The sequence below is a fragment of the Stenella coeruleoalba genome, assembly GCF_951394435.1.
Source record: "Stenella coeruleoalba genome assembly, chromosome: 16".
Lineage (NCBI taxonomy): Eukaryota > Metazoa > Chordata > Mammalia > Artiodactyla > Delphinidae > Stenella > Stenella coeruleoalba.
This window is the reverse complement of record NC_137162.1, coordinates 33,767,587-33,794,713: the sequence shown is the minus strand read 5'-3', so window position 1 is coordinate 33,794,713 and position 27,127 is coordinate 33,767,587. Positions and strand designations below refer to the sequence as shown.

The following is a 27,127-nucleotide window of genomic DNA, read 5'->3' as shown; positions in this document are numbered from 1 at the left end:
TTTCTCCTTTCTCATCTGTACGTTCTCTCATTTATTCATTCATCATCCATTCAACAAACACTATTGAGTGTCCCCTCTTTGCCAGGCACAGTTCTAGGCTCTGGAGATACCTCAGTGAACAAAACAGAAAAAAATTCCCTGTCATCATTAATCTTATTTTTAAGAGGAGAGACAGGTAATAAAACAGGTGAAGTGTATGGTATGTTCAAAGATGATAAATATTGAGAGATAAAAATAAAGCAGAGGGGGACTTCCTTGGTGGTCCAGTGGTTAAGACTCTGTGCTTCCACTGCAGGGGGCGCGGGTTGGATCCCTGGTTGGGGAACTAAGATCCCACATACCATGGGGCGTGGCCAAAAAATAACAACAACAACAAAAATAAATACATACATTGGAGGAAGTAGTGGGGATAGAGAGTCCTGGATCAAAGTTAAAATGTTGGATTTTGTTTCCAGTGAAGGCATCACTGAGGTGGTGACTTTTGAATAAAGGTCTGAAGGAAGTGAAGGAGTGAGCCAAGTGAATATCAGAAGGAGAGCACAGAATACAATTGAATTTTAGCCTTCTTTGCACTGAGCTCTGTACTGTTATTAGCACAGCCTAAAATTGCACTAGACTTTTAGCAGTTGGATTACATGATTGACTTATACATTTATGAAGATAATAATAATCAGCCTCATAGGAAGTTGTGTGGATTAAATGAATTAATATTTGTAAAATGCTTAGAACAATGTCTGGCATATGTTAATTGCTATGTAGGTGTTTGTTAAAAAATATGTTTATTATTTCTGATTGAGATAAATTTCTTTGCTTACCAAAGATGCTAGTCATGGTGGGGTAGAGTTAGAGAGAAAAAAAGTCAGAATAGCACAGCGGAGGAACACTGGACTACAAGTCAGGAGGTTTACACTGTTTTCTGTGTTCTGTTACCAACACATAAAAATCTTAGGCAATTAAAAAAAAAATCTCCTTGACCTTCAATTTTAGAGCTTGAAGATGATCCTTCCATTTAAAAATACTATGGTTTTAGAGAAGTTGTGTGTGTATGTACATGCTTGAATGTGTGTGCATGTGTAACAAAGTGATTATTTGGATGAGAATGACAAGGGGGTTAGGAATGACAAGTACCTGATGTCTCTGAAGATTAAAACAGAAGACAGAGAGGAAGAAAGGAAGAGGTGGAGAGATGCTGAAAAAGATGGTTTCCTGTGCCAGCTCCCAGAGACAAGTCTGGCCTAGGAGAGCTCAGTTGCTGGCCAGAGAAGATACCAAGTAGGGGAAGGTAGGACCAGAGAAACACAAGTCACCATTGTGGGGGTTAGAAGCTCACACGTTGAGTTTTATGGGGGAGGAAGTGGAAAACTCCTGTGCGCATATATTATACCTGGGCAGTGTTATACTGGGTTTGTAATCCTCATTCTGCCTTTCTGAAATCTTGGACCTTGTCATTCCTTAATGTTTTAAAATTTTGTTAGCACTTTCAGTTGTGGCCCAATAGACCCTCAAGTACTAGTTAGTCAGCACATCAACTTCCTAGATACTTATTATATTTATTTAATACAATCATGTATTCTGCAAATGTCAGTTTTTCTTCCTTCTTACCAACCTTTATATCTTTTATTTCTTTATCTTGCCTCATTTCATTGGCTAGGACTTCCAGGTCAATTTCAAATAGAGTTAAGGATTGTTTTTTCCCTGAACTGAGGAGGCCAACATTTAACATTTTGTCACCAAGTAAGATGTTAACGAGGTTTTTTTTGTTTTGTTTTGTTTGTTTGTTTGTTTGGATAGACTCCTTTTATTATACTAAGAAATTCTCTTTTATTCCTAGGTAACAGTTTTTTTAATTTCCTGGACCCATCAAGAGATATATAGGTGTGAGATATATAGGTGTGAGGAAACTACCTCTACAGGAAGGTATGCTGTAGGGGTGGAAGGGTGGAACCAAGCCTCTTAACAGAATTAAACACCAGGTGAGAATGGTCAGGCTAGTCCACCTCTTTTGGTACCCTTCTACCTTCTAGCCACCCCTGCCTTGCCCCCAGGCTCCCAGTTGTTTCCTAGAGACTGCAAATTGCAGAAGGGGCACCTGTGCCAATGAAACCCATGAGCATAATGTTTCCCATTGGTGGTTCCAGTATAGAGTAAGGAGGCTGGGATTCCAGTTTTGGTGAGGGAGGAATGCAAAAACCCAACCAGGTTTTATTTGAATAATAAACTTCCTTTTTCTAAAGGGTCAGTTTCTAGTTCTAGAGGGTTCCTAGCAGATTAATAGAACAAAGGCTTAGTTACAGAGCAGGAAAATAATGCCTAGAAAGGGACTCAGGACCAGGGCCATAACAACACCACACATAGCCTGGTGATGTGTCCCAAAGATCTGCTTAGGGCAGGATTTCCAATCTCAGCACTACTGGCATTTGGGGCCAGTTAATTCTTTGTTGTGGGCGATTGTGCTGTGCACTGTGCATCATTTAGCAGCACCTCTGGCCTCTGCCCACTGGATGTCAGTAGCACCCACCTTCAGCTGGGACAATCAAAAATGTCTCCAGGCATTGCCCTAGGGGTGGGAGGGGACAAGATCACCCGTTGGGAACCACTGGCCTAGAGCTACTTAATCATTCGCTGTCAGTGGTCAGGCTTGATCCCAGAAAGTAATACTATAAAAGAGTTTGAGCTGCAGCTGGGAGGCGAGGTTAAGGGTTGAGACTGGGAACATTCCAGTCTTACTCCCCATTCTCTTTTATGGGCATCTTGGACTATGGCTGTTTAAAATTTTTCCATTACCTCCTTTTCTTTTCCTTATTTGGTGAATTTGTTGTCAGCGCTATGGGATAGGGGAGGTTGTTTTTCTGACTGTTACTTTTGGGAGGAGATCCTCTCCTGTTCATTCAATCTGTGCTGACTTCCGGCAGGAAATGGCACTCAAGGAAAGTTTTTTTTTTTTTTTTTTTTTGTGGTACGTGGGCCTCTCACTGTTGTGGCCTCTCCCGTTGCGGAGCACAGGCTCCGGACGCGCAGGCTCAGCGGCCATGGCTCCCGGGCCCAGCTGCTCCGCGGCATGTGGGATGTTCCCGGACCGGGGCACGAACCCGTGTGCCTTGCATCGGCAGGCGGACTCTCAACCACTGCACCACCAGGGAAACCCTCAAGGAAAGTTTTGAATAAAAGGAAGATGCTGGTTTAGTCAGTGGAAACAGGAAGTTGTAGCCTGTCTTACACGGCTTAGAAGAAAGTAAGAAGCAGAGAGAAAATTCACTTAACAGAAGTGGGAGGAGACGGGGTGGGAGTAGAGGAGGTACGGGGAGAGCTAAGGGGTGGAGGGAGGCAATCAAGCAACAGGATGGAAAACTTTGAGTCTCCTGGTGGAGCTGGCTGTACAGGAAGAGGATAACAGCACTGTGTAGTAGGAACAGGTTAGGGCAGAACTATGAGTCAAAGCTATTGTGGTTCATTAATTATACTACTTTATAGCATTATACTGTTCTAAAAATACTCTATTTAAATTAACACAGTTTTATCACTCTATATATTAAAAGCATATGCCTACATTATAAAATCCCCTTGAATAAAGAGAGAAAGAGAAAGCAAATGTAACAAAATGTTAACAATTGATGAATCAGATGAAGGTTATGTGACTGTGCTTGTAATTCTTCTGTAAGTATGAAATATATATATATATATTTTTTGGTGGTATGCGGGCCTCTCACTGTTGTGGCCTCTCCCGTTGCGGAGCACAGGCTCCGGACGCGCAGGCTCAGCGGCCATGGCTCACGGGCCCAGCCGCTCCGCGGCATGTGGGATCTCCCCGGACCGGGGCACGAACCCGTGATCCCTGCATCAGCAGGTGGACTCTCAACCACTGTGCCACCAGGGAAGCCCAGTATGAAATTTTTAAAAATAAAAATTTGGGGTATGTGGGGAGAAAAATCAATTTTTAAACTATGTTATATTTAAGGCTCAGTGGGTCATCACAGATATATGTTCATGTGTATGTGGCATTACCTATGAAGTTGTTCTCTACTATATAATAAAGTGATGACCAATACTCTCTTATGACCAGACTGATTTCCCATCATGAATTTATGTATTCTCATAGTCTGATAAATTCAATCTGGAAGTCTCATATTTTTGCATCATTTGGACCAACACTTGGGCATAAGGCAGAAGTAACTCTTAGCTTGTAGCTTTGCTGTCAATCATTTATTCATTCAATAAGCATTTCTTGAGCACCTACTGTTACACAGGACCGTGTGTTGTGTTACAGGGAATACAAATACAAATCAAATAGACATTCTGCTCTTAAATAATCTGATAATTTGGTATAAATTAAAAACCCTGCACATAAATGACTTTAATACAAGATAGAAAATTACTATTTTGTGTCAGGTCTTGGAGAAGGGGAAATGGTGTTAGACATATTCCTAATGCATTTCTTCCATTTTGCCATGGAGGAAAACTAGGGCTAAGAGTTGAGCCTATCGGTGGAATTGACGTGAAGAATGCTGCATTGGTTTGCTATTGCTGCGTATAACCCATTACTCAGTGGCTGCGAAGAACCATCATTCATTATTGCTCCTGTGTCTGTGGGTATTTGGGGCATGGCTGATCTGGCTGGGGCTAGGGTGAGCAGCTCTGCATCAGAATGCTGCAGCTGGTTGGGAAAATAAGCTTCTCCCTGCAGTTTTGTGGATCAGTCAGGATGACTCTGCTTCATACATCTCTCATCCTCCTTGGACCAGCAAGCTAGCCAGGGCATGTTTTTCTCAGGTGATGGCAGAGGTGCAGGAGGGCAAAGAGAAGTATATGAGGCCTTACAAAGTCCAGGCTTGGAGCTCACATACTGTCACTTCAGCTCATATATCATTGGCCAGCAGAACTCATGGGCTAAGCCCAAAGTCCTGGGGCATGGAGGGATAATCGGTGAGGCACTGGCAAGGGTATGGATGCAGGGAAAAGTGAAAAGTGGATGCAATTTATGACATATGCCTTGTGGTTACATGAATAGTACATTTTGAGGAGAAAGAACTTCAACTTCTTTTTGGAGCATTATTAACAAATCTGGTAAAAACTTTAAAAAAGTAGATTCATATGGAAGAATGTCACTACTCATCCCTTTATTTTTTATTTTCTTTGGCTGCGAGGCATGTGAGATGCGGGATCTTAGTTCCCCGACCAGAGATGGATCCCATGCCCCCTGCAGTGGAAGCACGGAGTCCTAACCACTAGATCACCAGGGAAGTCCCTACTTATCCCTTAAATAACCACTTTCTTGTACTGGGCAAGAAAGCATGAGGTTAAACTCAGAATTGAGGAAGATCTAGTACAAATGGTAATGGGAAATATGTACCCATTTAATTTTTTAGGCCAGCTTGGGGCTGGCTGTCGGCCACATTTTTCCTTGATATTTTAGGCCTCTAGTTCTTGCACACTTTCTTCCTCTCAGTGGCAACCAGGCCCCTTAATGTCCTGGCACCTTCATGCTTTCGCCCTCCCCATCAAAATCTATCCTGCAGAAAGGGTCTAGCAAACTCACTCACAGTAAGGCATAAATGACTGATAAGGATTAAAATTTACTTCCAGGAGCATTTGTATTTGAACAGGAGACAAAAAAAGGAATGGCTCTATAATGGTGGAACTTCACACAGCAGTGAGTAGTGTGGAGAAGTGAAACAGATGGGGAACCAAGGTGCTTGCCCAGTGACCTCAAAATTATATCCTATAGGATTGTTATGTTTTTCTCTGATTATTATATATTTTAGGGTTGTGGGCAAGGGTATAGTTGCAGGAATAACTAGGAGCATAGCTTCAATGGTGTAATTAGCATAAATAACATTATAATATGTTCCCTAACAAGTCGATTGTACTAAATAACTTTTTATAGTATAATTCTTCTAATTCCTACCAAAGTTTGCAGTTACTGTCTTTGAGAAACAAGTAAATAAATACAGCAGGCATCAGGCAGGAACTTTCTGAACTGTGTCAAGGTTAATAATAAATAAAATGTTATAAGTAGAGACAGGACAGCAACAGCTGTGCAACATTCTTGGAAGCAAGGATTTTGATAGCATGAAGTCAGACAGTGAGCTCAGTTTTTGCTGCTACTCTGGGTGAACACAGAATCCTTGTCATAATTATAAGGAAAACTGCATTTCTCTTATAAATTACAACTGTTTGGCACTTAAAATCTGATGTCTGCGGCTGGAAAATCAGGAGCAATGTTGGTGGAAGACCCAGATCAAACCTATGAGAATGTCCTGGCTGAGATTCAATCTTTTGAGCTGCCCATTGAAGCTACTTTAAGGTACGGCTCCTTTATATTTTGTTGTTTCTTCTTTAGTGGTCATAAGGTAGTCTTATTCACTTCTTTTTATCCTTTTCTCTAAAACAGAATAAAAAATAAATTTTGAAAAATGGTTACAACTCTGTACATACCTAATTTCAAAATTTTATCCTTAGAGGAATGACAGTAAATAAATAATCCACTTTTTTTTGCATTGTATTTGTTTCATGATTCATCACCACAAGGTTAAAAAATAGAACTGACTTTCAAGTGATCAAAAAGGACCTCATGCCAACTCCAAATAGATTGAGACTCATTTATATGTGAGTGGATGTGAGTTGTAGGAAAAAAACGTACAATGCTTACTTGTATTGTTGCTGCCCTTGGGTATATATTGACCTTTCGGATATGTATTTTTTATTTCTATATAAGATTTAAAAATAGCTTCTTTGCTAAGATGGGGATTAATTTGCATAGTTCAAGGACAGGATTAAAATGAAAGACCATGTATCTCTGTGTTAAACAGGCAGTTTTAAAATTTTAAGTCTTTTTGACTGTCTGCCTGTACCTGACACTTATCAGTGTGGGAACAGGATGGCAATCACTGAATGTGACAGTGATAGACAATAAATATTTGTTGACTAATATTTGTAGATTAAGTGAAAGGATTTTTTTTTTTTTTTTTTTTTTTTGCTCTTGTCTTTTCAGTCTCAGAAAGATCCAGGACAAAATGCTTTGAAATCCTACAGTTTAAATCTGAATAAATTTCTCCCAAATGTTTAAATTTGATTTTGCATTAAATAAATTCTTTTGAATCTTTTCAAACGGCCCAGGGTAGTGTTGGGGGTATGGGAAGATATTGATATTTATTTGTTGATTCTTGGGCTGTCAATATGTAGGTGCAGTTGAAAAATAATTACAGCTCCATTATAGCTGTTCCTTACACCTTCATTTTATCTGAGCATCATGAACATCCTTGAAGAAGGGCAGGTGATTTTTACCCTATTCAATAGGTAGAAGAAACTAAAGCTTTTCACTAATAGGAAACTTGGTAATTTTTTCCAAATGGAACATACTTTATACCGTACTAGCATCTTCTCAAAACTTGTGCATCTCCCTGGTGGCTAGGTCAGAAGTCTAAAGGGAAACATGAGAGGGGGATAAAGGGAGCCTGGATGTGTGTTACTTACCATGGCCTCTGCTGCTACTGCTGCTTTAGAGCCCTTGGTCTTCACCCCTGACCCCCTCTACTTCTCTCCTGGTCTCACAACCCTGGCCAACATCTACAGGTTTCATCCATCCTTGGAACTATCAGCTAGTCTTGCTCTGGTACCGGACCTGACTTCCTGCTTTAGTTCTTGTCCCACCCTCTGTTCTGAGGGCAAATATCCCCAGTCTTGTACTTGGTCTTCCTAAAGAAAAGAATTGGTTTAGATCTGGCAGTCACAGCACTCTCCCAGCATCACAAGAGTAGACACAGCACAAATATTTTCTCCAGGTGCTGCCTGTCATCACCACCAGTGGACCTGGAATGCCCACTGTTAGCTTTGTATTTAGGTTATTTTTTTTTTGCGGTACGCGGGCCTCTCACTATTGTGGCCTCTCCCATTGCGGAGCACAGGCTCCGGACGCACAGGCTCAGCGGCCATGGCTCACGGGCCTAGCTGGTCCGCGGCATGTGGGATCCTCCCGGACCGGGGCACGAACCCATGTCCCCTGCATCAGCAGGTGGACTCTCAACCACTGCGCCCCCAGGGAAGCCCTGATTTAGGTTATTGAATGAGGAGTAAGAGCCGTCTTTTCCAAAGGCTACTGTTAAAACACCTCGATGTTATTTTGGAAGATAGAACAGAGCTCCTAACAAGCCTTTAATTGGGACAATAGTCACCAAAATTAGTTTTCCTAAACTGTTGCTGTAATCATTGATTAGATGAAGACCTCTTAGGCTAGCATTCGACGCCTTTCTACACATCCCTGTGCATGTCATTGATATTCCAATGTCACCTATTCTGGTTCACTGCTCTTATGGACCATAATCAGCTCATGTGGCCAAATATGAGGGTTGGAAAATAAAGACAGGACTTCCATTTTGGCCAAACTGGAGTGTTTACTATTTGATAATATGCCCTGAGATTTTCTTCCTTCTCGTGCTCATGGTTCCTTTCCTTTATTATCCTTCACTCTTATTTCTGCCTGCCCAAATCCAGCCCATCTTGCAAGGCACAGCTCAAATGTTCTGATCCATCAGCCACAGGTGAGCGTTTCGTCCTTTGAAGCCCCAAAGAATCCAGGGCATTTATTCTGACTCACTTGGATGTGTGTGTGTGTGTGTGTGTGTGTGTTTGTATTTTATACTATAACCATTCTCAGGCTAAAGACTCCTGAGGGCACAACCTGTGTCTTACTTATATCTTAGCATCCTCTGCAGAAGCTTCTACCATGCCTGGCACACAGTAGCTAGATAAGTATTCGTTGAACTGACTTGTATGAGCTTCTGAACTAATGATGACCTTGCGAGGCAAAAGAAAGAAGGTAGTCCAGAGAGAAAGTCATCATTTCGGGGAAGAAGAGAAGACTAAAATATTTGAATAGTTACAAGTTCTAAAGGCAGAGAGGGTGGAAAAGAAGTTTGGCTGGAGGGAGATTGGCCCAAGGGCTGGAACGGACAGTGAGGGGAGGGTTAGGACATTGAGAGGATGGGGCTGGGAATACAGCGGAGAAACATTCTCAGGGAAAGCCCTGCACCTGGGAATTGAGGTAGAGAAAATATCCAAGAATTCTCCTAGTTGTCCTTCCCTGTCACAGAAGAAAGGCATTACTCCTACAGACGTTTTCTGTTGTAAAATCCTAAACTGTTAGCTTCCTCTCCCCGCCCACCTTGTTTTTGAGGTGGCCCTGCTCAAGGTCAGTGTTCAGATCAGGGTCAGGTGGGGTTTGTTTCTCTAGCAAGGTGAGCTCAGAGAGCTCAGGAACTCAAAACCCAGAGATGATTTCTGCTAGTGTCCTTTAAGGATGGCTCAACAGCCCTTCTTTAACAGGGTGTGCAAGGCTTCCTGGCACACTTAGCCCCACCATCATCTGAGAGAATGGGTCTCCTCCACCTAGGAGTCGTGAGGGGGTTGCTGGGACCGGGACTCATGTTGTCGATGGCCATAGTCTCATTCACCTGCCCGGGCTGCCTTCCGCCTACCTCCTGACTTTATACAAGGCTGCTCCCATCCTGTCTCCTGCCTGACTCTCCCAGTGGGCCCCTTGAGTCAACTCCTTTGGTCTTCTTTCTGTTTTGCTGGAAAAGTGGACAAGAATCAGATGATTCTGAGGTCCTGTGTTGGTTGTCATCTATGTGTGAAATGGAACCACTGCCCAAAGTATTAGTTTTAAAGGAGAGATAGTTTTAGGGGAGAGTTGAGACATTATGGTTTTTCCATGGTTTATTTGTGTTGCCAATGAAATACCCAATAAAGACATCTCAGGCAGCTCTAACAATTGAATTGGGGAATAAATTTCCAGGGTGGCAAATTGGAATTTGATGTTAGCCATGCAGACAGTGACTGAATTTCAAAGAAAAGGGAGAAATGTGAAGAAAGGCCTACTGCTAGTGCCTGTGTTGTCCTAGCATGGCTTTGCTTTGGGCGTTCAAAATCACCTGGCTGGCAGATGCTTGGTAGGCTAAAACTCATGAGCAGGTGGGGTCTGGAATTAGTTTTGCTACCCTAATCCTTTTGCCCTGGGCATCACTGTTTTTATCATGTTACCACCATATGGTAATTTCCACTAGATTTTCTCATCCTTATTAGGTTTTCTTATTTTTACTCCAGTCCCTCCAGTTGGCCTAGATATGCCCAACTCCTTGCCAGATGCTGCCTCTAGGGGGCGTGCCTCTCCCTGGTAGGCTTACCGGCTGTCTGGAGCCATGCTTAAAGAAACTACAGGGACTTCCCTGGCGGTCCAGTGGTTAAGAGTCCATGCTTCCACTGCAGGGGGCACGGGTTTGATCCCTGGTCAGGGAACTATGGTCCCACTTGCCCCATGGTGCAGCCAAATAAAAGAAAAGAAAAGAAACTACAACACCTGTACCTTATTCAGCCTTATTCAGCATTACCAACTTCCTTGAACAAGGATAGTTAATAGCTTTCAACTAGTAGTATATCAATTCCAATGCATTGGTAGTGGTTTTCTGAATCCTCATGTTGAGATAAAATAGCAATGGTAGCTATGGTCTTAGGATAACACAGTAGAGCAGCATCCTTACATTGGTCATATGCACACTAGAACGTCCTGCTGCCAGGCCTCGCTCATTAGACCTGGGCCCCAATGGATACCCTCTCATACCTGGATATAGCCTGGGCTCATTACGCCTCTTAGGTTCCTGCAGGTGTGTTGTTAGCCTCTTAGAACAGGTCTTGAAATCATAACATGTCTGAACCAATTTGAATTCAGAAATTACAGTGTGTCTTATTGCTAGAGCTGAGACTGAGATAAAGAGATTGAAGGGCAGTGCAGTGTTAGTGGGAGGAAGAAAAAGAGGACATATCCAAAGAAAGCCCTGCCGAGGGCTGGGAAAAATAGGAGGAAAAGGGAATTGTACATGATGACGTACCAGAAGAAATTTTTGTAATTGTTTTATGATAACATAATTGTTTTACACTTGTACTCACAGACTCTCTCGGGCTCTTTTCCAAAAGCTGACCATGAAGTTTTAACAGTTTAAGAGCAAACAGGATATTATTATTTCTTTGACTTTAATGTTTTTAAGAATGAAGATAACATGCTTTTAGGAAAGAACAGAAAACATTAAAACAACAACAACAAAAAACAACCACCTCAACTGTAAACACAGTAAAATCTTAGAATGACACACTAAAAAATATAACTAGTTAAATTCAGCTGTAGACATTCTAGGATGCTCTTGCTGTTTTTATCTTCAGAAATGTAAGGTTTCTATTAAATCTTATTTCATTAAGTATGTTAAGATCAAAGCTCTAGCATTTATTAGTTATTTGATTTTGGCCATACTTTCTGAAACTATAAAATGGGAATTATAATAAAACCTATCTCAAATATATTTGAAGTGCTTAGCACAATGCTGGCCTAGCACATGGTAAATGTTCAATATTTTAGCTATTATTATGTCTAATTTACATCCGGGATATATCTTCCAGCATAATATAATATATACTTTAGAGTGTTGACGTAAACAAGCACTCACAACATCTTGAAATTCTGAGCAGGGGGAAAATATTGAGTAATGTAAATTTTATTTTGGTTGCCTAATATTCAGGGGAGAGAGGTATCCCTTTTCAAAATCCTATTTACTAATTCTTATATTTGATGCTAATGTAATATCATGACCTCATTTAATCTCTCATGGGAGTGGTGTAGTGTGCAGCATGCTGTGGGTATAAAATGGAATCCAGGAAGAACTGTGGGCCTAATCATGACTGAGGCCTGCCACGTCTGCAGCACCTCAGGAAAGCCTGGGGTCCCTGATGACGGTGGGCTGTGTAGTTGCCACATTTGCACTGAACACTTAAATAATACCATTAGCTGCTTGATCTTCAGTGGAACACTAGAGAGAAGTTAAAAAAACCATTTTTTTTATGTTGGGAACTAAGTATTCCAAGCAGGGAGACAGTTCTGTTTATTTAGTGGTTAAATGAATGGGCTCTGGAGCCAGAAGGACATGTGTTCAAATTTTGCCTCTATGCAACTTACTAATAGAACTACTGAAAGGTTTATATGAATTAGGCGTTATGTGTATTTAATGTAGTGGCTCATACATAGCAAATGCTCATTCATTCATTAAGTAAATATTTATGGAGCATCTCCAATGTGGCAGGCAGTGGTGGAGGATGGGCAATGGTCTTGTTGATATAGCAACATCAAGAGACCTGGAAACTCCCTGCTCACAGGCAGCTGGCATTTTAGTGAAGAGCTAAAAATAAATTAAAAAGCGGTAATAAATGCTATGAAGGATAACAAATCAGGGTGAAGGATAGGGAGGTCCAGGGATCCTATTTTACAAAAGGGAGGGCCAGGGAGTAAATGTCAGCTATTATTATCTTTATTAACATTTCATTACATTACATTAGTTACATTTCTAAATCCTTTTTTGCTGAGAGAAGAAAAAAAATAGGACGAGTGAGAAGAGAGGGAGAGAGGGCGAAAGGCAATAAAGAAAAGCTAAGTGGGGAAAGAGTGAGGAATAAAAAGCCAACAATGAGGAGGAAAGAAAGAGGAAAGAGAAGAGAAAATGGTGTCATAAGCTGGCGCTGGGGTGCCGTGGGGAGAGGAAGGAGACAATGGAATTCAGAGAAAATACTGTTGCTCTTTAATTGCTTAGTGGACTTTAAAATGTTCAGCTTTGGGATGAGCAATGTAATGGTGCTTTCAGGACATCGTTCTGAGGGCAGGACCAGTGATACAATTTACAGGACCAATGCAAAATGAAAATGCAGTCCTCCTTGTTCAAAAAATTATTAAGAATTACAAGATGGTGATGGCAGAGCATTAACCCAAGAGCAACTTCTTAGGCCCCGCGTGGATGAGCCAGCTCTGAGAGCTCAGCACAGAACCTGGCACACAGCAGGCGTTCAATAAAAGCAGTTGTTGAATGAAGAGAACCTGGGGCTAATTACTTTTGAACTTCTTTGAGGACTGGCCCATATTTCAGAAAAACTGATTTTATTTGGCTTCAATTTCAGATTTCCTTCTATTGTTCTCCCCTGTGGGATATGGAACAGATTCCTGGACACAGTTTTGCAGCAGGAATCCTCCCAGGCCTGGCTGGGCTTTGTTCACGTTCTCTTGCACTTACAGACTATGTCCACCTGGGGTCACTGCACCAACAAGGTAGAAGCTGGAGGAAAGCCGCGGACAAGACAGCCCCAAAGAGTGGCTAAGAGGCACAGGGAAGGGTTAGTTGATAAGAGCCAATATATAAAGGCTGCCTGTACTCTACATTTTGATAAAGTTCTGCAATTATATAACAAAGGCTCTTAAACTCTTTAAGAAACATCTGAATGATATTAGCAAAGTCTTGAGAGGATAAAGATCTGGAAGTCTGCTATAGGGTTCCTAGGAGTGAGAAAGGGAATCTTTCTGTAGGGCTGTACCCTACCTCATGAAACATGCTTTTACAACATTAAGCTTAACACGAGAAGTATTTGCATGTGGATTATTTATTTAACAAATACTAACTGGGCTGGTAGTAAACTATACAGACATTGTCCCATGCCTGGAAATGCAGACAGACTCGCTGATTGTTCGGCACCATGATGTGTGTGCCTCCAAGGACAATGAAGAGACCCTTGACTTAAAGCGAGATCCGGAGGGCTCACTAAAGTGGATCCAGAACCAAGGGTCTAACCCAGAGACAGGGCCCTGGTTCCCCAGCCACAACAGGAACAGCTATCAGGCAGTTTCCTCCCATCGAGCATTCAGAAAAAAAAAAATGAGGTTCAGGTTCAGAGAACGCTGATAAAAAATTAGGCTATTTTGTTAATAGTTAGAAAAAAAGAACAATATTGTGTCTGGTTTTTATTTTTATTTTACCAAAGAGGAAGCTAAATTCTGGGCTTCCTGATTTAATAACAAATGTTGGATAATCCTCGTCTCCAATGCTCATGCAACATTATACATATATTATCTCCTTTAATCTCCACACCACTTGGTGAGCTAGGGACTATTATTGCTCCCAATTCACACTTGAAGAAACTGAGGCTTAGACAAGTTAAGTCACTCTACCGAGGCCCCACATCTAGTAAGAGATGAACTGGAATTTGAACCCAAACATTTAAATGCCAGACCTGGGCAGCGGCATTCTACGGCCTCCTTCTGACGGAGGGGCTTTCCCAAGATTGTTTATTAGTCTGTAGACAAGCGGCTCAAAGTATAAGTCGTTAATGGTTAAGATTTTATCTACAGGTTAAACCCTTACTTTGCTGGTTAGTTTCCTGCCAGACACAGAGCGCGTCTCTTGCTCTGCCAGTCTCCTGCTCTGTCAGTCTTCCTGATACATCTTTTCCCTCTCGGGAGTCCTGATAAGAGATTTTGGGTGGATCTCTGGAAGTCAATATCCACTGCCCCCAAAAGAACTCAACATGCATGTGCAGTCTTCCAGTGTGCCCTACTGCCCCCAACCTCTTCAGACCAGACTAAGTCATTTATTCCCTGGGTAAAACAACATCGGAACAGTCTTCTTATCTGATTTTTTTTATTAACAGGAAAAACAGGAACAGCTTACTAGCTCCATCTTCTCCAACTCACTAGCTGTGTGGCTTTGGACAAGTGACCTAATCTCTCTAAGTCTCAGTTTCTTCAAATTAAATTGGAGATAGCAAAAGTACCCTAGAGGGTGAAATTAGATTTTAGTAAAATTAGTATTAATTTAATTACCAAAAAAATTATGAATTAAATTATTAAAGATTAAATTAGATAATATAAAGGGCTTAGCAAATAGTGCTCAGTAAATAGCTATTATGGTTTTTATTTTGGCCTATAGCTGAAATTCTTCATTTTGGAGGCTTTTAGAAATGTAGCACTTTAGGCCTTTTTTGTGTTTGTTATAGCTACGTCCATAATTAAAATTTACATAGTTAGCTATTGAGGACATTTAGCTTTAAATTCTTAGCAAAAACTTCAGGTACTAACGGAACTGTCAGAAGCCACAGAGGGAACCAGCAAGAGCTGTTTCAGAAGGAGAAGTGGTATATGGACTTCCTTCCATCTTGACTTGAGGGGAAGATACTGCCACTTAACGTTGAGGTAATGTCTATGGGCAGGTGTTGAAACAGGCCAGGAGTGAGGAGTATGTAAGCAGGGCTGGCTTCCCAGGGCACGGGCATTTGGAGTTGGGTTTAGATAGAAGGCACCAGGGTTGGAGAAGAGAAGGGGAAAAGGTCTGGGTAATGAACACTCCAGAAAGGAATGCCCCACGAGTATGGGGCATTGCCAAATAAGAAGCTGGCTTGTGCCATATGTCTCCTCACCTTGCTTTACGCTTCAGAACGGTGCATTCTGGTCCTGCTCATCGTCTGAGCTAAGATAGCCTGCCATTTCCTGCAGAGAGAACTGGCTCTCTGTTCACTTTGTAGGACAGTAAAAATTTGTTCTCGGATCTTATGCTAGGGTTTCAGGTTCAATTTTCAAAAGACTTATTTTCCCCTCTCAAGAGCTGAACCTGCATTTCAGATGTGCTAACACCAGGTGGTGGTGCCTCAGCAATGGAGGACACAGTCTGCTAAGAAAAAAATTCAGTTTTTTACTACTCAGTGAAAAACAGTGGTATGAAGGGCCAAAACACTAGGGTCTAGGTACAGGTATTTGGCTCCATCCAGGGATAAAATTTTAAATAACCAGAGGAATGAAGTTTATATCCTCTGACAAAAGTCCATAAATATCATTTCTTGCATTGAAGCTCCTGATAAAAGTGAACATCAGGGAGTTTGAGGTAATGTTTTGTTTGTGCTGCAGATTTCTATTAAGGCAACTGAATACACAATATTATGAGATGTTACATTTAATGTCAACATATAAAGAGCAAGTTTGAAGAAACTTTTTACAATTTGATATTGTTTGAATTCCTAATTGTTACCAATAATGGATTAATTAAACTCCTACCTACTCAGACCTGTTTGGAATGCTCCTTTCTAACTCATCCTGAACTCTTTCCAATGGCTTCAGAACTTGAGCATTGTCTGGTTTGAAGACCTTCCAACTTTCTCTCAGCCATGTGCAGGACTCTATGAGGAACTATAAGAAATTGCAAAATTAAAAAAAAAGTCATCTCTGAACTTAAGGACCTTAACATGGTGTGAAAATGCTGGTGGACTTGGGAAGGGATTTCTTTTTTTTTTTCTGTATATTTTCACAGCTTGTGGAAGTGAGATTACCCAGAGAAGATGTGGATTCTCTTGTACCATCAAGACAGTGGAAACAAGCTTGTGATAGGGTTTCTTGGTAGAATAAGTATTTGGATGTAGCAGAGCTTCCTTAGTCTTCCAAGCCAGTGTGCACTGAGGTCAGCCGTGTTTCAGTTCCCTGGGGGTCAACTGTACAGAACAAACAAAATTCAAATTATAAAAAGGAACTAATCAAAACAAGTGCAAACTCTTAAAACAGTTGTTGGTGGAACGGATATATGTGCTACATTGAATCTAGTGTCAGTGGAGAAGGTTGTGATTCATTAGGGAAATCTTTATGAAGGAGATAAATCTGAGTTGAAGTTTCCAAGGAGGGCAGAAATTTCACAACAGGAAGGAGGACATTTATATATGTTAGTAATGTTTATTGGGCCCTTACTGAGTGTGGCAGGCAGAATAATGGTTCCCCCACAATGTTCATATCCTAATCCCTGGAATCTGCAAATATATTACCTCACATGACAAAAGGGATATTGCAGATGTGATTAACGTTAAGACCTTGAGATAGAAGATTATCCAGAATTACGGGGTTGTGTCAAACCTAATGCCATGGGTCCTTAAAAGCAGAGAATCTTTTCTAGCCTAGGTCAGAGTCAAAGGCAGATGTGACTACAGAAGAATGGTCAGAGAGATGCAATATTGCTGGCTTGAAAGACTAAGGAAGGGGGCCATGGGCCAAGGAATGTGGAAGGCCTCTAGAAGCTGAAATAGGTAAGGAAATGAATTCTACCCTAGAGCCTCTGGAAAGGGCACAGTTGTGCTGACACCTTGATTTTAGCCCAGTGAGACCCATATTAGACATCTAGCCTACAGAACTATAACATAATAAATTTGAGTTGTTTTAAGCTAAGTTTGTGATAATTTGTTCCAGCAATAATAGAAAGCTAACACAACATGGGACAGCAAAATGAAGCAGACAGTACTATTATGGTCATTTACAGATGGGGAAACTGAATTATAAAGGGACTAGGTTCTTGCACAATGTCACCCAGCTGTGGAGTGAAGGACCAGGGAATTAACTTGAAGACACCAGTCTTCAGAGCTCATGCTCTTAATTATTATGCAATATCACCTCCCAGGATTTTTGTGGGAGGAGGATGGAAGTAGTATAAAGCTTCGAGAAAAAGCTCACTGAAGGAGTGAGTTACACAGCTGTATAGTAAAGAGCTTGGTTGACTCAAAGGGACATTCAGAGCCCTGGATTAATGGAGACCAGAAAATATTTGTCCCTCAGGGCTAGGTATGTACTCTCTTCCTGATTAACCTTCTCAGTCGCTGCTTTGACCATGACAAACTGCTTTACTCAGCGTCCCACAAACACTTCACTAAACAGAACTCTTCTACACTAGTACCTTTGCCCAAGCCACCTGCCTTTCTTTCCCATCTCGCTGATGCCCACTGCTCTCTAGAGCTTCCACGCCTTATCCCAGCCACAGCAACTTGGGGGCACTTGGGTTCTAGGACTTTGGCATGAAATCACACATTGCACTTTTATCTTTGCCATAAGGTGTCATAGTTTTACGTCATTTACTTTTTCTGGCGCTTATAATTTATTTCCAAGTTGACTGGCCTCTGTGGACTTCCCGCGGGCAGGGACAGGAATCCATTCAGAGCAGTCGCCAGCTGGGATCTTCCTGGCTCATTCCTAAAATAAATCTTACTCCCACACACCATTTTGCTTTTCTTGAGTACACGGTTTCCTTTCTCTGACTCTCCACCACCCAGAGTAGTACATCAGGCCTCCCTGTTAAACGTTCCCGTAGCTTTTATTACAGATTGTCGACCTCCCTCATTACTAAAGTATCCCCAGCGCGTAGCAGAGGGTCGGGCACACAGAATACAGGGATCTATGTTAAAGCCCAGACAGTTAATAGACAGCAACTAGGGACAAGTGCCGAGCGAGAGCTGGAGGTCATGCGTCTCCACTCCCCGCCGCCCCCGGCAGTACCTTGGCCTCCCCGCAGGTGTGGAGACCCGACACCTGGTCGCGGGCCCGCGCGCTGCCTCCCACGCCACCCGCGCGCCCCTGCGCTGCCCGCCCCACCCCGCCCGCCCCGCCCCTTTCCCCGCCCCCTCGCGCTCGCGCCACAGGCCGCTCGCCCCCGCGGTTCTCGCGGCGCTGCGCCTCGCTGGCTTCTCAGCTTCCAGCCAAGATGGCGGAGAGCGGCGAAGGTCTGGGCACCGTTCCGGAGCACGAGCGGATCTTGCAGGAGATCCAGAGCACCGACACCGCCTGCGTGGGGCCCACCCTCCGGTAAAGCTCTCATCCTCCCGGGGTGTCGGGCTGCCCCCTCCGGCCGCTCGTCGGGAGCCGGGCGGGTCGTCCGCCGCCGGTGGCGCGCGGAGCGGCCAGACAGGTGGTGCGCGAGGGGGCGGGCGGGCAGGTTGGGGCGCTTCAGGGCGGCTGGCCGGGACCTGAGCCGGGACCGGGGCGGGGCGGCACGGGAGGCTACACCTGTCGGCGCGGCCCGCCGCAGCCGCGGGAGCTGTCACAGCGCAGCTGGAGGGTGTGGCTGCCAAGGCGCCTCTGACCGCGGGAGCCGCGGCGCCGCCCCGCCTTCTCAGTCCAGTCCCGGCCCTGGCCTGGGGTCTCGAGGACGCGCCTGGGGCTTCCTGGCTCTCGGATCGTGCAGGGGCCGGGGGCGGCTTGGCTGCGGGCGTGGCGGAGGCGAAGGTTAAGTGCCGACAGCCGGCGTGACCGAGGTACCGACGCTCGCGCAGGTGGAAACCCTGGCGAGCTGGGCTGCCGAGGGCGTGGGAGAATTGAAATTGAGCGGGAGACGCCGGCACCATTATCGCCCCTCCCGCGCGGCCAGAGTGGGCGAGGAGGGAGCGTGGGCTGGAGGGGAGGAGCTGACGCTCGGGAACGCGCTGATGTGACCGTGCGCTCGCTCTGCAAGCCTGGGGAGCTTTTACTTATTTACGAACGTTTCATTAATTTTGCATGCATTTCGCAGTTTATTTTAAAAAGAATCTCCACCCTTTAAAAATAGTACAAGAACAATGAATATTCCAGACTGAATACCTGCTGCCCTAATAGAATATTAGCCGGGTACTATAGTGATCCATTAGAGCGTTAGGCACTTTCTTCAAGGATGAGTGCCTTTTAAACATAAGGTTTCATTTTTCGCTGTGATGATAATGAAATTATTATTCGCTTAGGGAACTTGGGACTCGTTGGGCTTTAATCATTATTATTTCTTCAGGATACATTCCTAGAAATGGAGCGCTGGATATTTTGTGGACTGAGGATGTAGTATAAAGTGAAGCCAGTTCAAGTTATGATGTAAATCCACCTTGCTCTGATAATCCGGAGACCTGGGTTCTTGGTTTACCCTAGTCTAACCACTGATGAAGTGTGAGGTCATGGGTAAAAATCATTTAACTTCTCTGGACCTTGATTCTTTATTTGTAGACAGGGGAGGGGTAGGTGTTTAGATGCCCAGAAAGCTCAGGACCTTAGAGACCTTGCCTATTTGTTTACTGCTGTATGCCTAACACGGAGCATGTGGTAGGCATCTGATATATTTTTGTCAAATGAAGTTCCATTTATGATATGATAAGAATAATTAGTGCATTTTCTTAATTTTTCAATGTAATTCTTTTCATAAAACTCTGCATTTGGTAATGAAAGTAGAAATCATAGACTAAAAGGAAGCTTTGTTTTCCTCACTGCGTGGTGAAACTGAAAGAGTACAGTATGTGGTATAGTTATCAGAACAGTCCATTTTTGAAAATAGTATTGGTTACGAAGGAGATGCTTCTTCTTGAGAAAATGTGCTAGGCAGTATCCTTGATAGCAGATGAAATTGACTTAGAAGAAAAATTTGAAATACAGTTGGCTCTTGAACAATATGGATTTAAACTGTCGATCCACTTATACCTGGAATTTTTTAAATAGCAAATACCGTGGTACTACACGATCCACAGTTGGTTGAATCCGAGGATGTGGAACCTGGGATATGGAGGAAACCAGTGTATGGACAGCTGACTATAGGTTATATGTGGATTTTTCACTGCATGAAGGGTCCGAGGCCCTAACCCCTCATTGTTCAACAGTCAACTGTATATTGAGAGATTCTTGTGACACAAATAGAATATATGTATTCATGGTGTTATCATTCTGTTCTATTTTGCTGGACATTTTTGTAACCTGCTCACTTTGTTGAAATCCACACTCTTCTTTTTAGCGAACTATGTTGACTCATACTTATCCTATATATACACTTGTCATCTCTCATTTATAAGCAGACTCTTTGCACACACATGTAGAAGGCACTATTAGTGGTTTTTTCTCTTGAACAATTTAAGCTACTGTTATCTTTTCCCAAGGTTTCACTGAGTGACATGCAAATACTAAATTTAAAAAAAACTTTCATTATGGGAAAATTTAAGTGTTTTAAAAAGTATAAAAGTCTAATGGACCACATGAATTTATCGTCTAGCTTCATTTCAACCCCTGGCCAGTCTCATTTGATCTCTTCCCATTTCCACTCTTCCTCACCCTGGGTTATTTTGAAGCAAATCCCAGACAGCAGTTCATCCATAAATATTTCAGCATTAAGATTAATTTTTGTTGTTATTTCTCAATTAAGTTTTAGCTGGCATGTAGGCTTATGTTGTTATAGTTATTATTAATATTATTTTTCTTAGTGGAAGATTTTTTTCAGCGTGACCTTTTCCTGACTCACTTTTTATCAGATCAGTCTTCCTGGAGGAGGCCAGGTGATTAAATGAGAAGCATATTATACACTTTTCACAGGGCCTGGCATATGATGTGGTTCTTTGGCCACAATGGAATTAAATTAGAAGTCAGTAGAAAAGTATCTGGAAAATTCCCAAATATTTGAACACTGAACAACGCACATCTAGATAACCCATGGATGAAAGAAGAAATGGAAAGAGAAATTAGAAAGTATTTTGAACGAATAAAATGAAAACACAGCATATCAAAATTTGTGGGATACAGCTAAATCTATAATTAGAGAGAAATACACTAAACACCTCTACTGGAAAAGAATGGTTTAAAATAATGGCCTCATCTTCTAAGTTAAGAAACTAGAAGAAAAAGAGCAAATGAAATCCAAAAGAGCCAAAGAAAGATGATAATGATCAGAGTGGACATCAGTGAAATAAGAAATAGAAAAACAGTTGAGAAAATCAGTGAAACTGAAACCTGGTTCTTTGAGATCAGTAAAATTGATAAACTTCAATTTTTGAGGTCAACATTAACCTGATACCAAAACTAAACAAAGACATTTCTAGAAAAGGAAACTATACACCAGTATTATTAATACACACACTAAAACACATTAAACAGAATTTTAGCAAATTAAATCCACAATATATAAAAATAATAAATGGGATTTATTTCAAGAATGCATGCTGGTTAACACTTGAAAAACCAACTGACGTAATTCATATTAAACTAAAAAATATTATATGATCATCTTAATAGATGCAGAGAAAGCATTGACAAATCTAACATTCATTCCTGATAAAAACCCTCAGAAACGAGGAATGGAAATTCCTCAGCCTGAAAAAAGGCATCTATGAAAAACCTGTAGCTAACATTAAACTTAACGGTAAAAGGCTGAATGCTTTTCTCCTAAAATCAGGAATAAAGCAAGGATGTTCATTCTCATAACTTCTATTCAACACTGTACTAGAGGTTCTAGCCAGTATAATAAGATAAGGAAAAAAAATCTTGATTGGAAAATCATCTTTATTTACAGACAATGTAATTATCTATAGAGAAAATCCTATGGAATGCATAGAAAAGCTACTAGAACTGTTAAGTGGGTTTAGCACGGGTATAGGACATCAAATCAGTATGCAAAAATCAATTGTATTTCTATGTGCCAGCAATGAACAATCAAAAATTGAAATAAAAAATTAATAGCATCAAAAAATATGAAATTCATAGGGATAAATATGGCAAACAATGTGAAAGATTTTTACCTGAAAACTATAAAACATTGCTAATAGAAATTAAAGAGGACCTAAATAAGTGTACACATAGGCTGTATCCATGAATCAGAAGATTCAATAATGTTAAGATGTCATTTCCCCCAAACTGGTCTTTAGATTTAAGGCAATCCCAATAAAAATCCAGCAATTTTTTTGGTAGAAATTGACAAACTGATTCTAAAGTTCATATGGAAATGCAAAAGACCTAGAATAGCCAAAGTAACTTAGAAAAACATGAAAAGTTGGAGAATTTACATTACCTGGTTTTAAGATTTATTATAAAGCTACAGTATCAAGACAGTGTGGTACTAGCATCAAGCTAGACAAATAGATCAGTGAAACTGAGAAGACTCCATAAATAGGTTTACACACATGGTCAGTTAATTTTTGGCAAAGATGTAAAGGCAATTCATTGGAAAAGATAGTCTTTTTAAATAACAGTAGTGGAACGTCAGATATCTATATGGAAAATAATGAACTTTTAAATGTATTTTGCATCATATTTAAAAGTTAACTCAAAATGGATCATAAACCTAAACGTTAAATGCGAAACTATAAAACTCCTAAACTAAAAAACTAAAAAACTACAGGGGAAAATTTTTGTGACTTTGGGTTAGGCAAAGATTTCTTAGATACTATTACAAAAGCATAATACATAAAAGAAAAAATTGATAAATTGGACTTTATCAAAATTGAGAACATCTGGTCTTCAAACACACTGTTAATGAAAAGACAGGCCACAGACACGGAGAAAATATTTGCAAGTCACATCTCTGATAAAAAAAAAAAAAAATTGCATCCAGAATGTATAAAAGAAGTCTTTGAGACTGACGGATAAGAAAGCAAACAACTCATTTAAAAAATGGGTAAATCCAAATGTAAAATAGATAGCTAGTGGGAAGCAGCCGCATAGCACAGGGAGATCAGCTCAGTGCTTTGTGACCACCTAGAGTGGTGAGATAGGGAGGGTGGGAGGGAGACGAAAGAGGGAGGAGATATGGAGATATATGTATATGTTTAGCTGATTCACTTTGTTATAAAGCAGAAACTAACACACCATTGTAAAGTAATTATAGTCCAATAAATATGTTTAAAAAAATGGGTAAATGATTTGAATGGATACTTCACAAAAGGAGGTATGTAGAGAGCAAATAAGCACATGGAAAGAAGATTAACATCATTAGCTGTTAGAAAAATGCAAATGAAAACTACGGGGTAAACCACCACACTATTGGCTTGTCTAAATAAAAGACTGACCATACCATGTATTGGTGAAGTTGTAGAACAACTGGCACTCTCATATATTGCTATGGGAATTTCATAGATGCTGTTTTTCAGGTTGAGGAAGTTCCCTTCTAGTCCTAGTTTGTTGAGTGTTTTTATTATGAAGGAACGTTGAATTTTTCGGTTGCTTTTTCTGCCTCTGTTGAGATGATCATGTAGCTTTTGTCCCTTATTGTATCAAAGTGGTGTTTTACATTAATTCATTTTCAGATGTAAACCAACCTTGGGTTTGCAGAATAAATCCCACTTGGTCATAGTGTATAATCATTTTTATATGTTGCTGGATTCCATTTATTAGTATTTTGTATAGGATTTTTGCATGTATATTCTCGAGATATTGGTCTTTTATTTGCTGGTGATGTCTTTGGTTTTGGCATGAGAATAATACCTCATAGAATGAGTTGGTTAGTGTTCCTCAATTGAGATGAATGTGTTTTTATTTCTCCCTTTGTTTTATTTTTGTGGTGTATCACATTTATTTTTTTTAATGTTGAATAACTCTTAGATTCCTGGGATAAATTCCATTTGGCCTTTTAACACGTTGGATTCAGTTTGCTAATATTTTACTGAGTATTTTTACATATATATTCATAGGGAATATTGGTGTGTAGTTTTCTTTTTTATGATGTCTTTATCTGGATTTGTTATCAGTAATGCTGGCCTCATAGAATGAATTAGGGAGTGTCCCTACTCTTCCGCTTTTTGGAAGAGTTTGTGAAAGAATAGTGTTAATTTTTCTTTAAATAGATGGTAGAATTTGTCACCAAAGCTTTTCTTTCTTGGAAGGTTTTTGATTATTGATTCAATCTCTTGTTATAGGTCTGTTCTGATTTTCTATTCTTATTGCACCAGTTTCGGTAGTTTGTGTTGTTCTAGAAATTTGTCCATTTCTTCTAGGTTACCAGGTTGTTGGTATAAAATTGTTCATAGCATTCCTTTGTAACCTTGTTTATTCCTGTATGATTGGTAATACTGACTTCTTTTATTCTTGACTTTTAGTAATTTGAGTTTTTTTCTTGGTCAATTTAGCTAAATGTCAATTTTATTGATCTTTTCAAAGAACCATCTTTTTGCTTCATTGATATTTCTCTATTGTTTTTCTATCATCTATTTCCTTTGTAGCTAATCTTTATTTCTTTTCTTTGCTTGTTTTAGGTTAATTTGCTCTCCTTTTTATTAGTGTTTTGGGATGGAAGAGTAGGCTATTGATTTGAGATCTTTCTTATTTTTAAATATAGGTTTTTGCAGCTATAAATAATCCTCTAAGCACTGCTTTAGCATCATCCCGTAAGTTTTGGTATTGTGTTTTTTCATTTTCATTCATCTCAAAGTATTTTTAAAATTTCCTTTGTGGGGGCTTCCCTGGTGGCGCAGTGGTTGAGAGTCCACCTGCCGATGCAGGGGACATGGGTTCGTGCCCTGGTCCGGGAAGATCCCACGTGCCGTGGAGCGGCTGGGCCCATGAGCCATGGCCGCTGAGCCTGCGCGTCTGGAGCCTGTGCTCCAAACGGGAGAGGCCACAACAGTGAGAGGCCCGCGTACTACAAAAAAAAAAAAAAAAAAAAAAAAAAATTCCTTTGTGATTTCTTCTTTGAGTCATTGGTTATTTAGACGTGTGTTGTTTAATTTCTATGTATTTGTGAATTTCTCAAACGGCCTTCCATGGTTAATTTCTAATTTCATTGCATTTGGTCAGAGATCATACTTTGTATGACTTCAGTCCTTTTAATTCATTGAGGCTTGTTTTATGGCCTCACATGTGGTCTCTCCTGGAGAATGTTCCATGTGCAATTGAGAAGAACATGTATCCTGATGTTGGGTGGAAGATTCTATAGATGTCTGTTAGATCTCATTAGATAATAGTTGTTCAAAGTCTTCTACTTCCTTTTTGTTATAATGCTTAGTTCTATCCATTATTGGGTATTGGATAGTTTTTGCTTTGTGTTTTGGGCTCTGTTGTTAGGTGTATAAATGTGTATACTTGTTACATATTCTTGATTGATTGACTCTTTTTCTATCCTTTTACTTTCAACCCTTTTTTTTTTTTTTTTTTTTTGTGGTACGTGGGCCTCTCACTGTTGTGGCCTCTCCTGCTGCGGAGCACAGGCTCCGGATGCGCAGGCCCAGCGGCCATGGCCCACGGGCCCAGCTGCTCCGCGGCACGTGGGATCCTCCTGGACCGGGGCACGAACCCGTGTCCCCTGCATCGGCAAGCGGACCCTCAACCACTGCACCACCAGGGAAGCCCCAACCTATTTTTATCCTTGAATCTAAAGTGTGATGTATCTGTTTTTTATCCAGTTTGATAATCTCTGACTTCTGACTGGACTGTTTAATCCATTCATATTGAATGTTAATATTTATATAGTTGGATTTATAGCTGTCATTTTACTTTTTGTTTTCTGTCTCATTTCTTTTTGCTCCTCTGTCCCCCCAGACTTTTTTATTTTTACTATTTTTTGTTAAGTGAATATTTTCTAGTGTAACATTTTAATTACTTTAGTGATTTTTTTCCAGTGTCTAAAAGAAATTTATTTCTTAGTGGTTGCTCTCAGAATCAGCTTCAGATTAATTCTAAATTAATTCCAGTGAAGTACCGAAACATTACTTATAACTCTGTTTCCTCTTTCCCTTTTTTGTGCTATTATTATAATATCTTACATCTATATATGTTACAAACACAACAATATGGTGTTACATTTGTTGCTATATATAACTTTTTATTTTTCAAAGAAGCTGAGAGAGAGCAAGTATAGAGTTTGTTACATTAGCCTTATTTACTATTTCTAATTCTCTTTATTTGTTGCTGAGTTTTTAGTTGTGTCATTTTCTTATTCCATTACAGCTTTGTTCCCACATACTTAATTTGTGCTGTTATTTTCAAATATGTTTCTATATGTTGTCAATACAGTTATGTACATATTGTCCTATGCAATTGCTTTTTAAATTAGTTAAGAGAAGAAAGATGCATTTATACTGTCTTTTAGAATTACATAGTTACCTTTGCTGGTGTTCTTGTGTGTGTGTGTGTGTGCATGTGTTCGTATTGCCATCTGCGTTCACTCTTTTACTTATGAAGAACTTCTCTTAGTATTTCTTGTAAGGCTGGTCTGCTGGTAACTAATTCCCTCAGTCTTTGTTTATCTGCAAGTGTCTTTATTTCGCCTTCATTATTTGAAAGATAGTTTTGTTGATTATAAGATTCTTAGTTGACAGTTTTTTCTTTTAACACTTTGAATATATTATCCCACTGCCTTTTGGCCTCCATTTCTTCTGATGATAAGTCAGCTGTTAATCTCAGTGGGATTCCCTTATATGTGGTTTTTTCCCCCTTATTTTCAAGATTTTTCCTTTGTCTTTCGTTATTTTTACTGTGATGTGTCTGGGTATGGAGTTCTTTGTATTTATCCTTCTTGTAGTTTGTCGATCATCTTAGATGTTTAGTTTAATGTTTTTCATCAAATTTGGGAAATTTCAGCCATTATTTCTTCAGATACTCTTTTTGCTCCATTTTCTTCCTTACTTGGGTACTCCCATCATGTGTATGTTGGTGTGCTTAACGCTGTTCACGTTTCTCTGAAGCTCCGCATTTTCTTCATTCTTTTTTCTCTCTGTTTGGATTACATATTCTGTATTAGTCTATGTTTAAGTAGTCTTTCTTCTGCTAATT

General features: G+C 40.6%; 1 protein-coding gene across 7 annotated transcripts in view; it reads left to right on the top strand.

Moving 5' to 3' along the window:
• Positions 1-6,059: 6,059 nt before the first annotated feature.
• Positions 6,060-27,127, top strand: part of EXOC6 (exocyst complex component 6) — a 197,750-nt gene continuing 176,682 nt past the window's right edge. For 4 of the 7 annotated variants that reach the window (XR_013824316.1, XR_013824317.1, XM_079900349.1 and 1 more), the window contains exon 1: positions 6,060-6,301. Coding sequence is in view for 5 of the 7 variants with exons in the window: in XM_079900349.1 (XP_079756475.1) it covers positions 6,189-6,301 (113 nt within the window). In the remaining 2 variants the exon portion in view is untranslated. Of the gene's footprint in view, positions 6,302-18,347; positions 18,458-27,127 lie in introns of those variants that run through there. The other 3 variants (XM_079900352.1, XM_079900350.1, XM_079900351.1) reach the window with 2 other exon arrangements.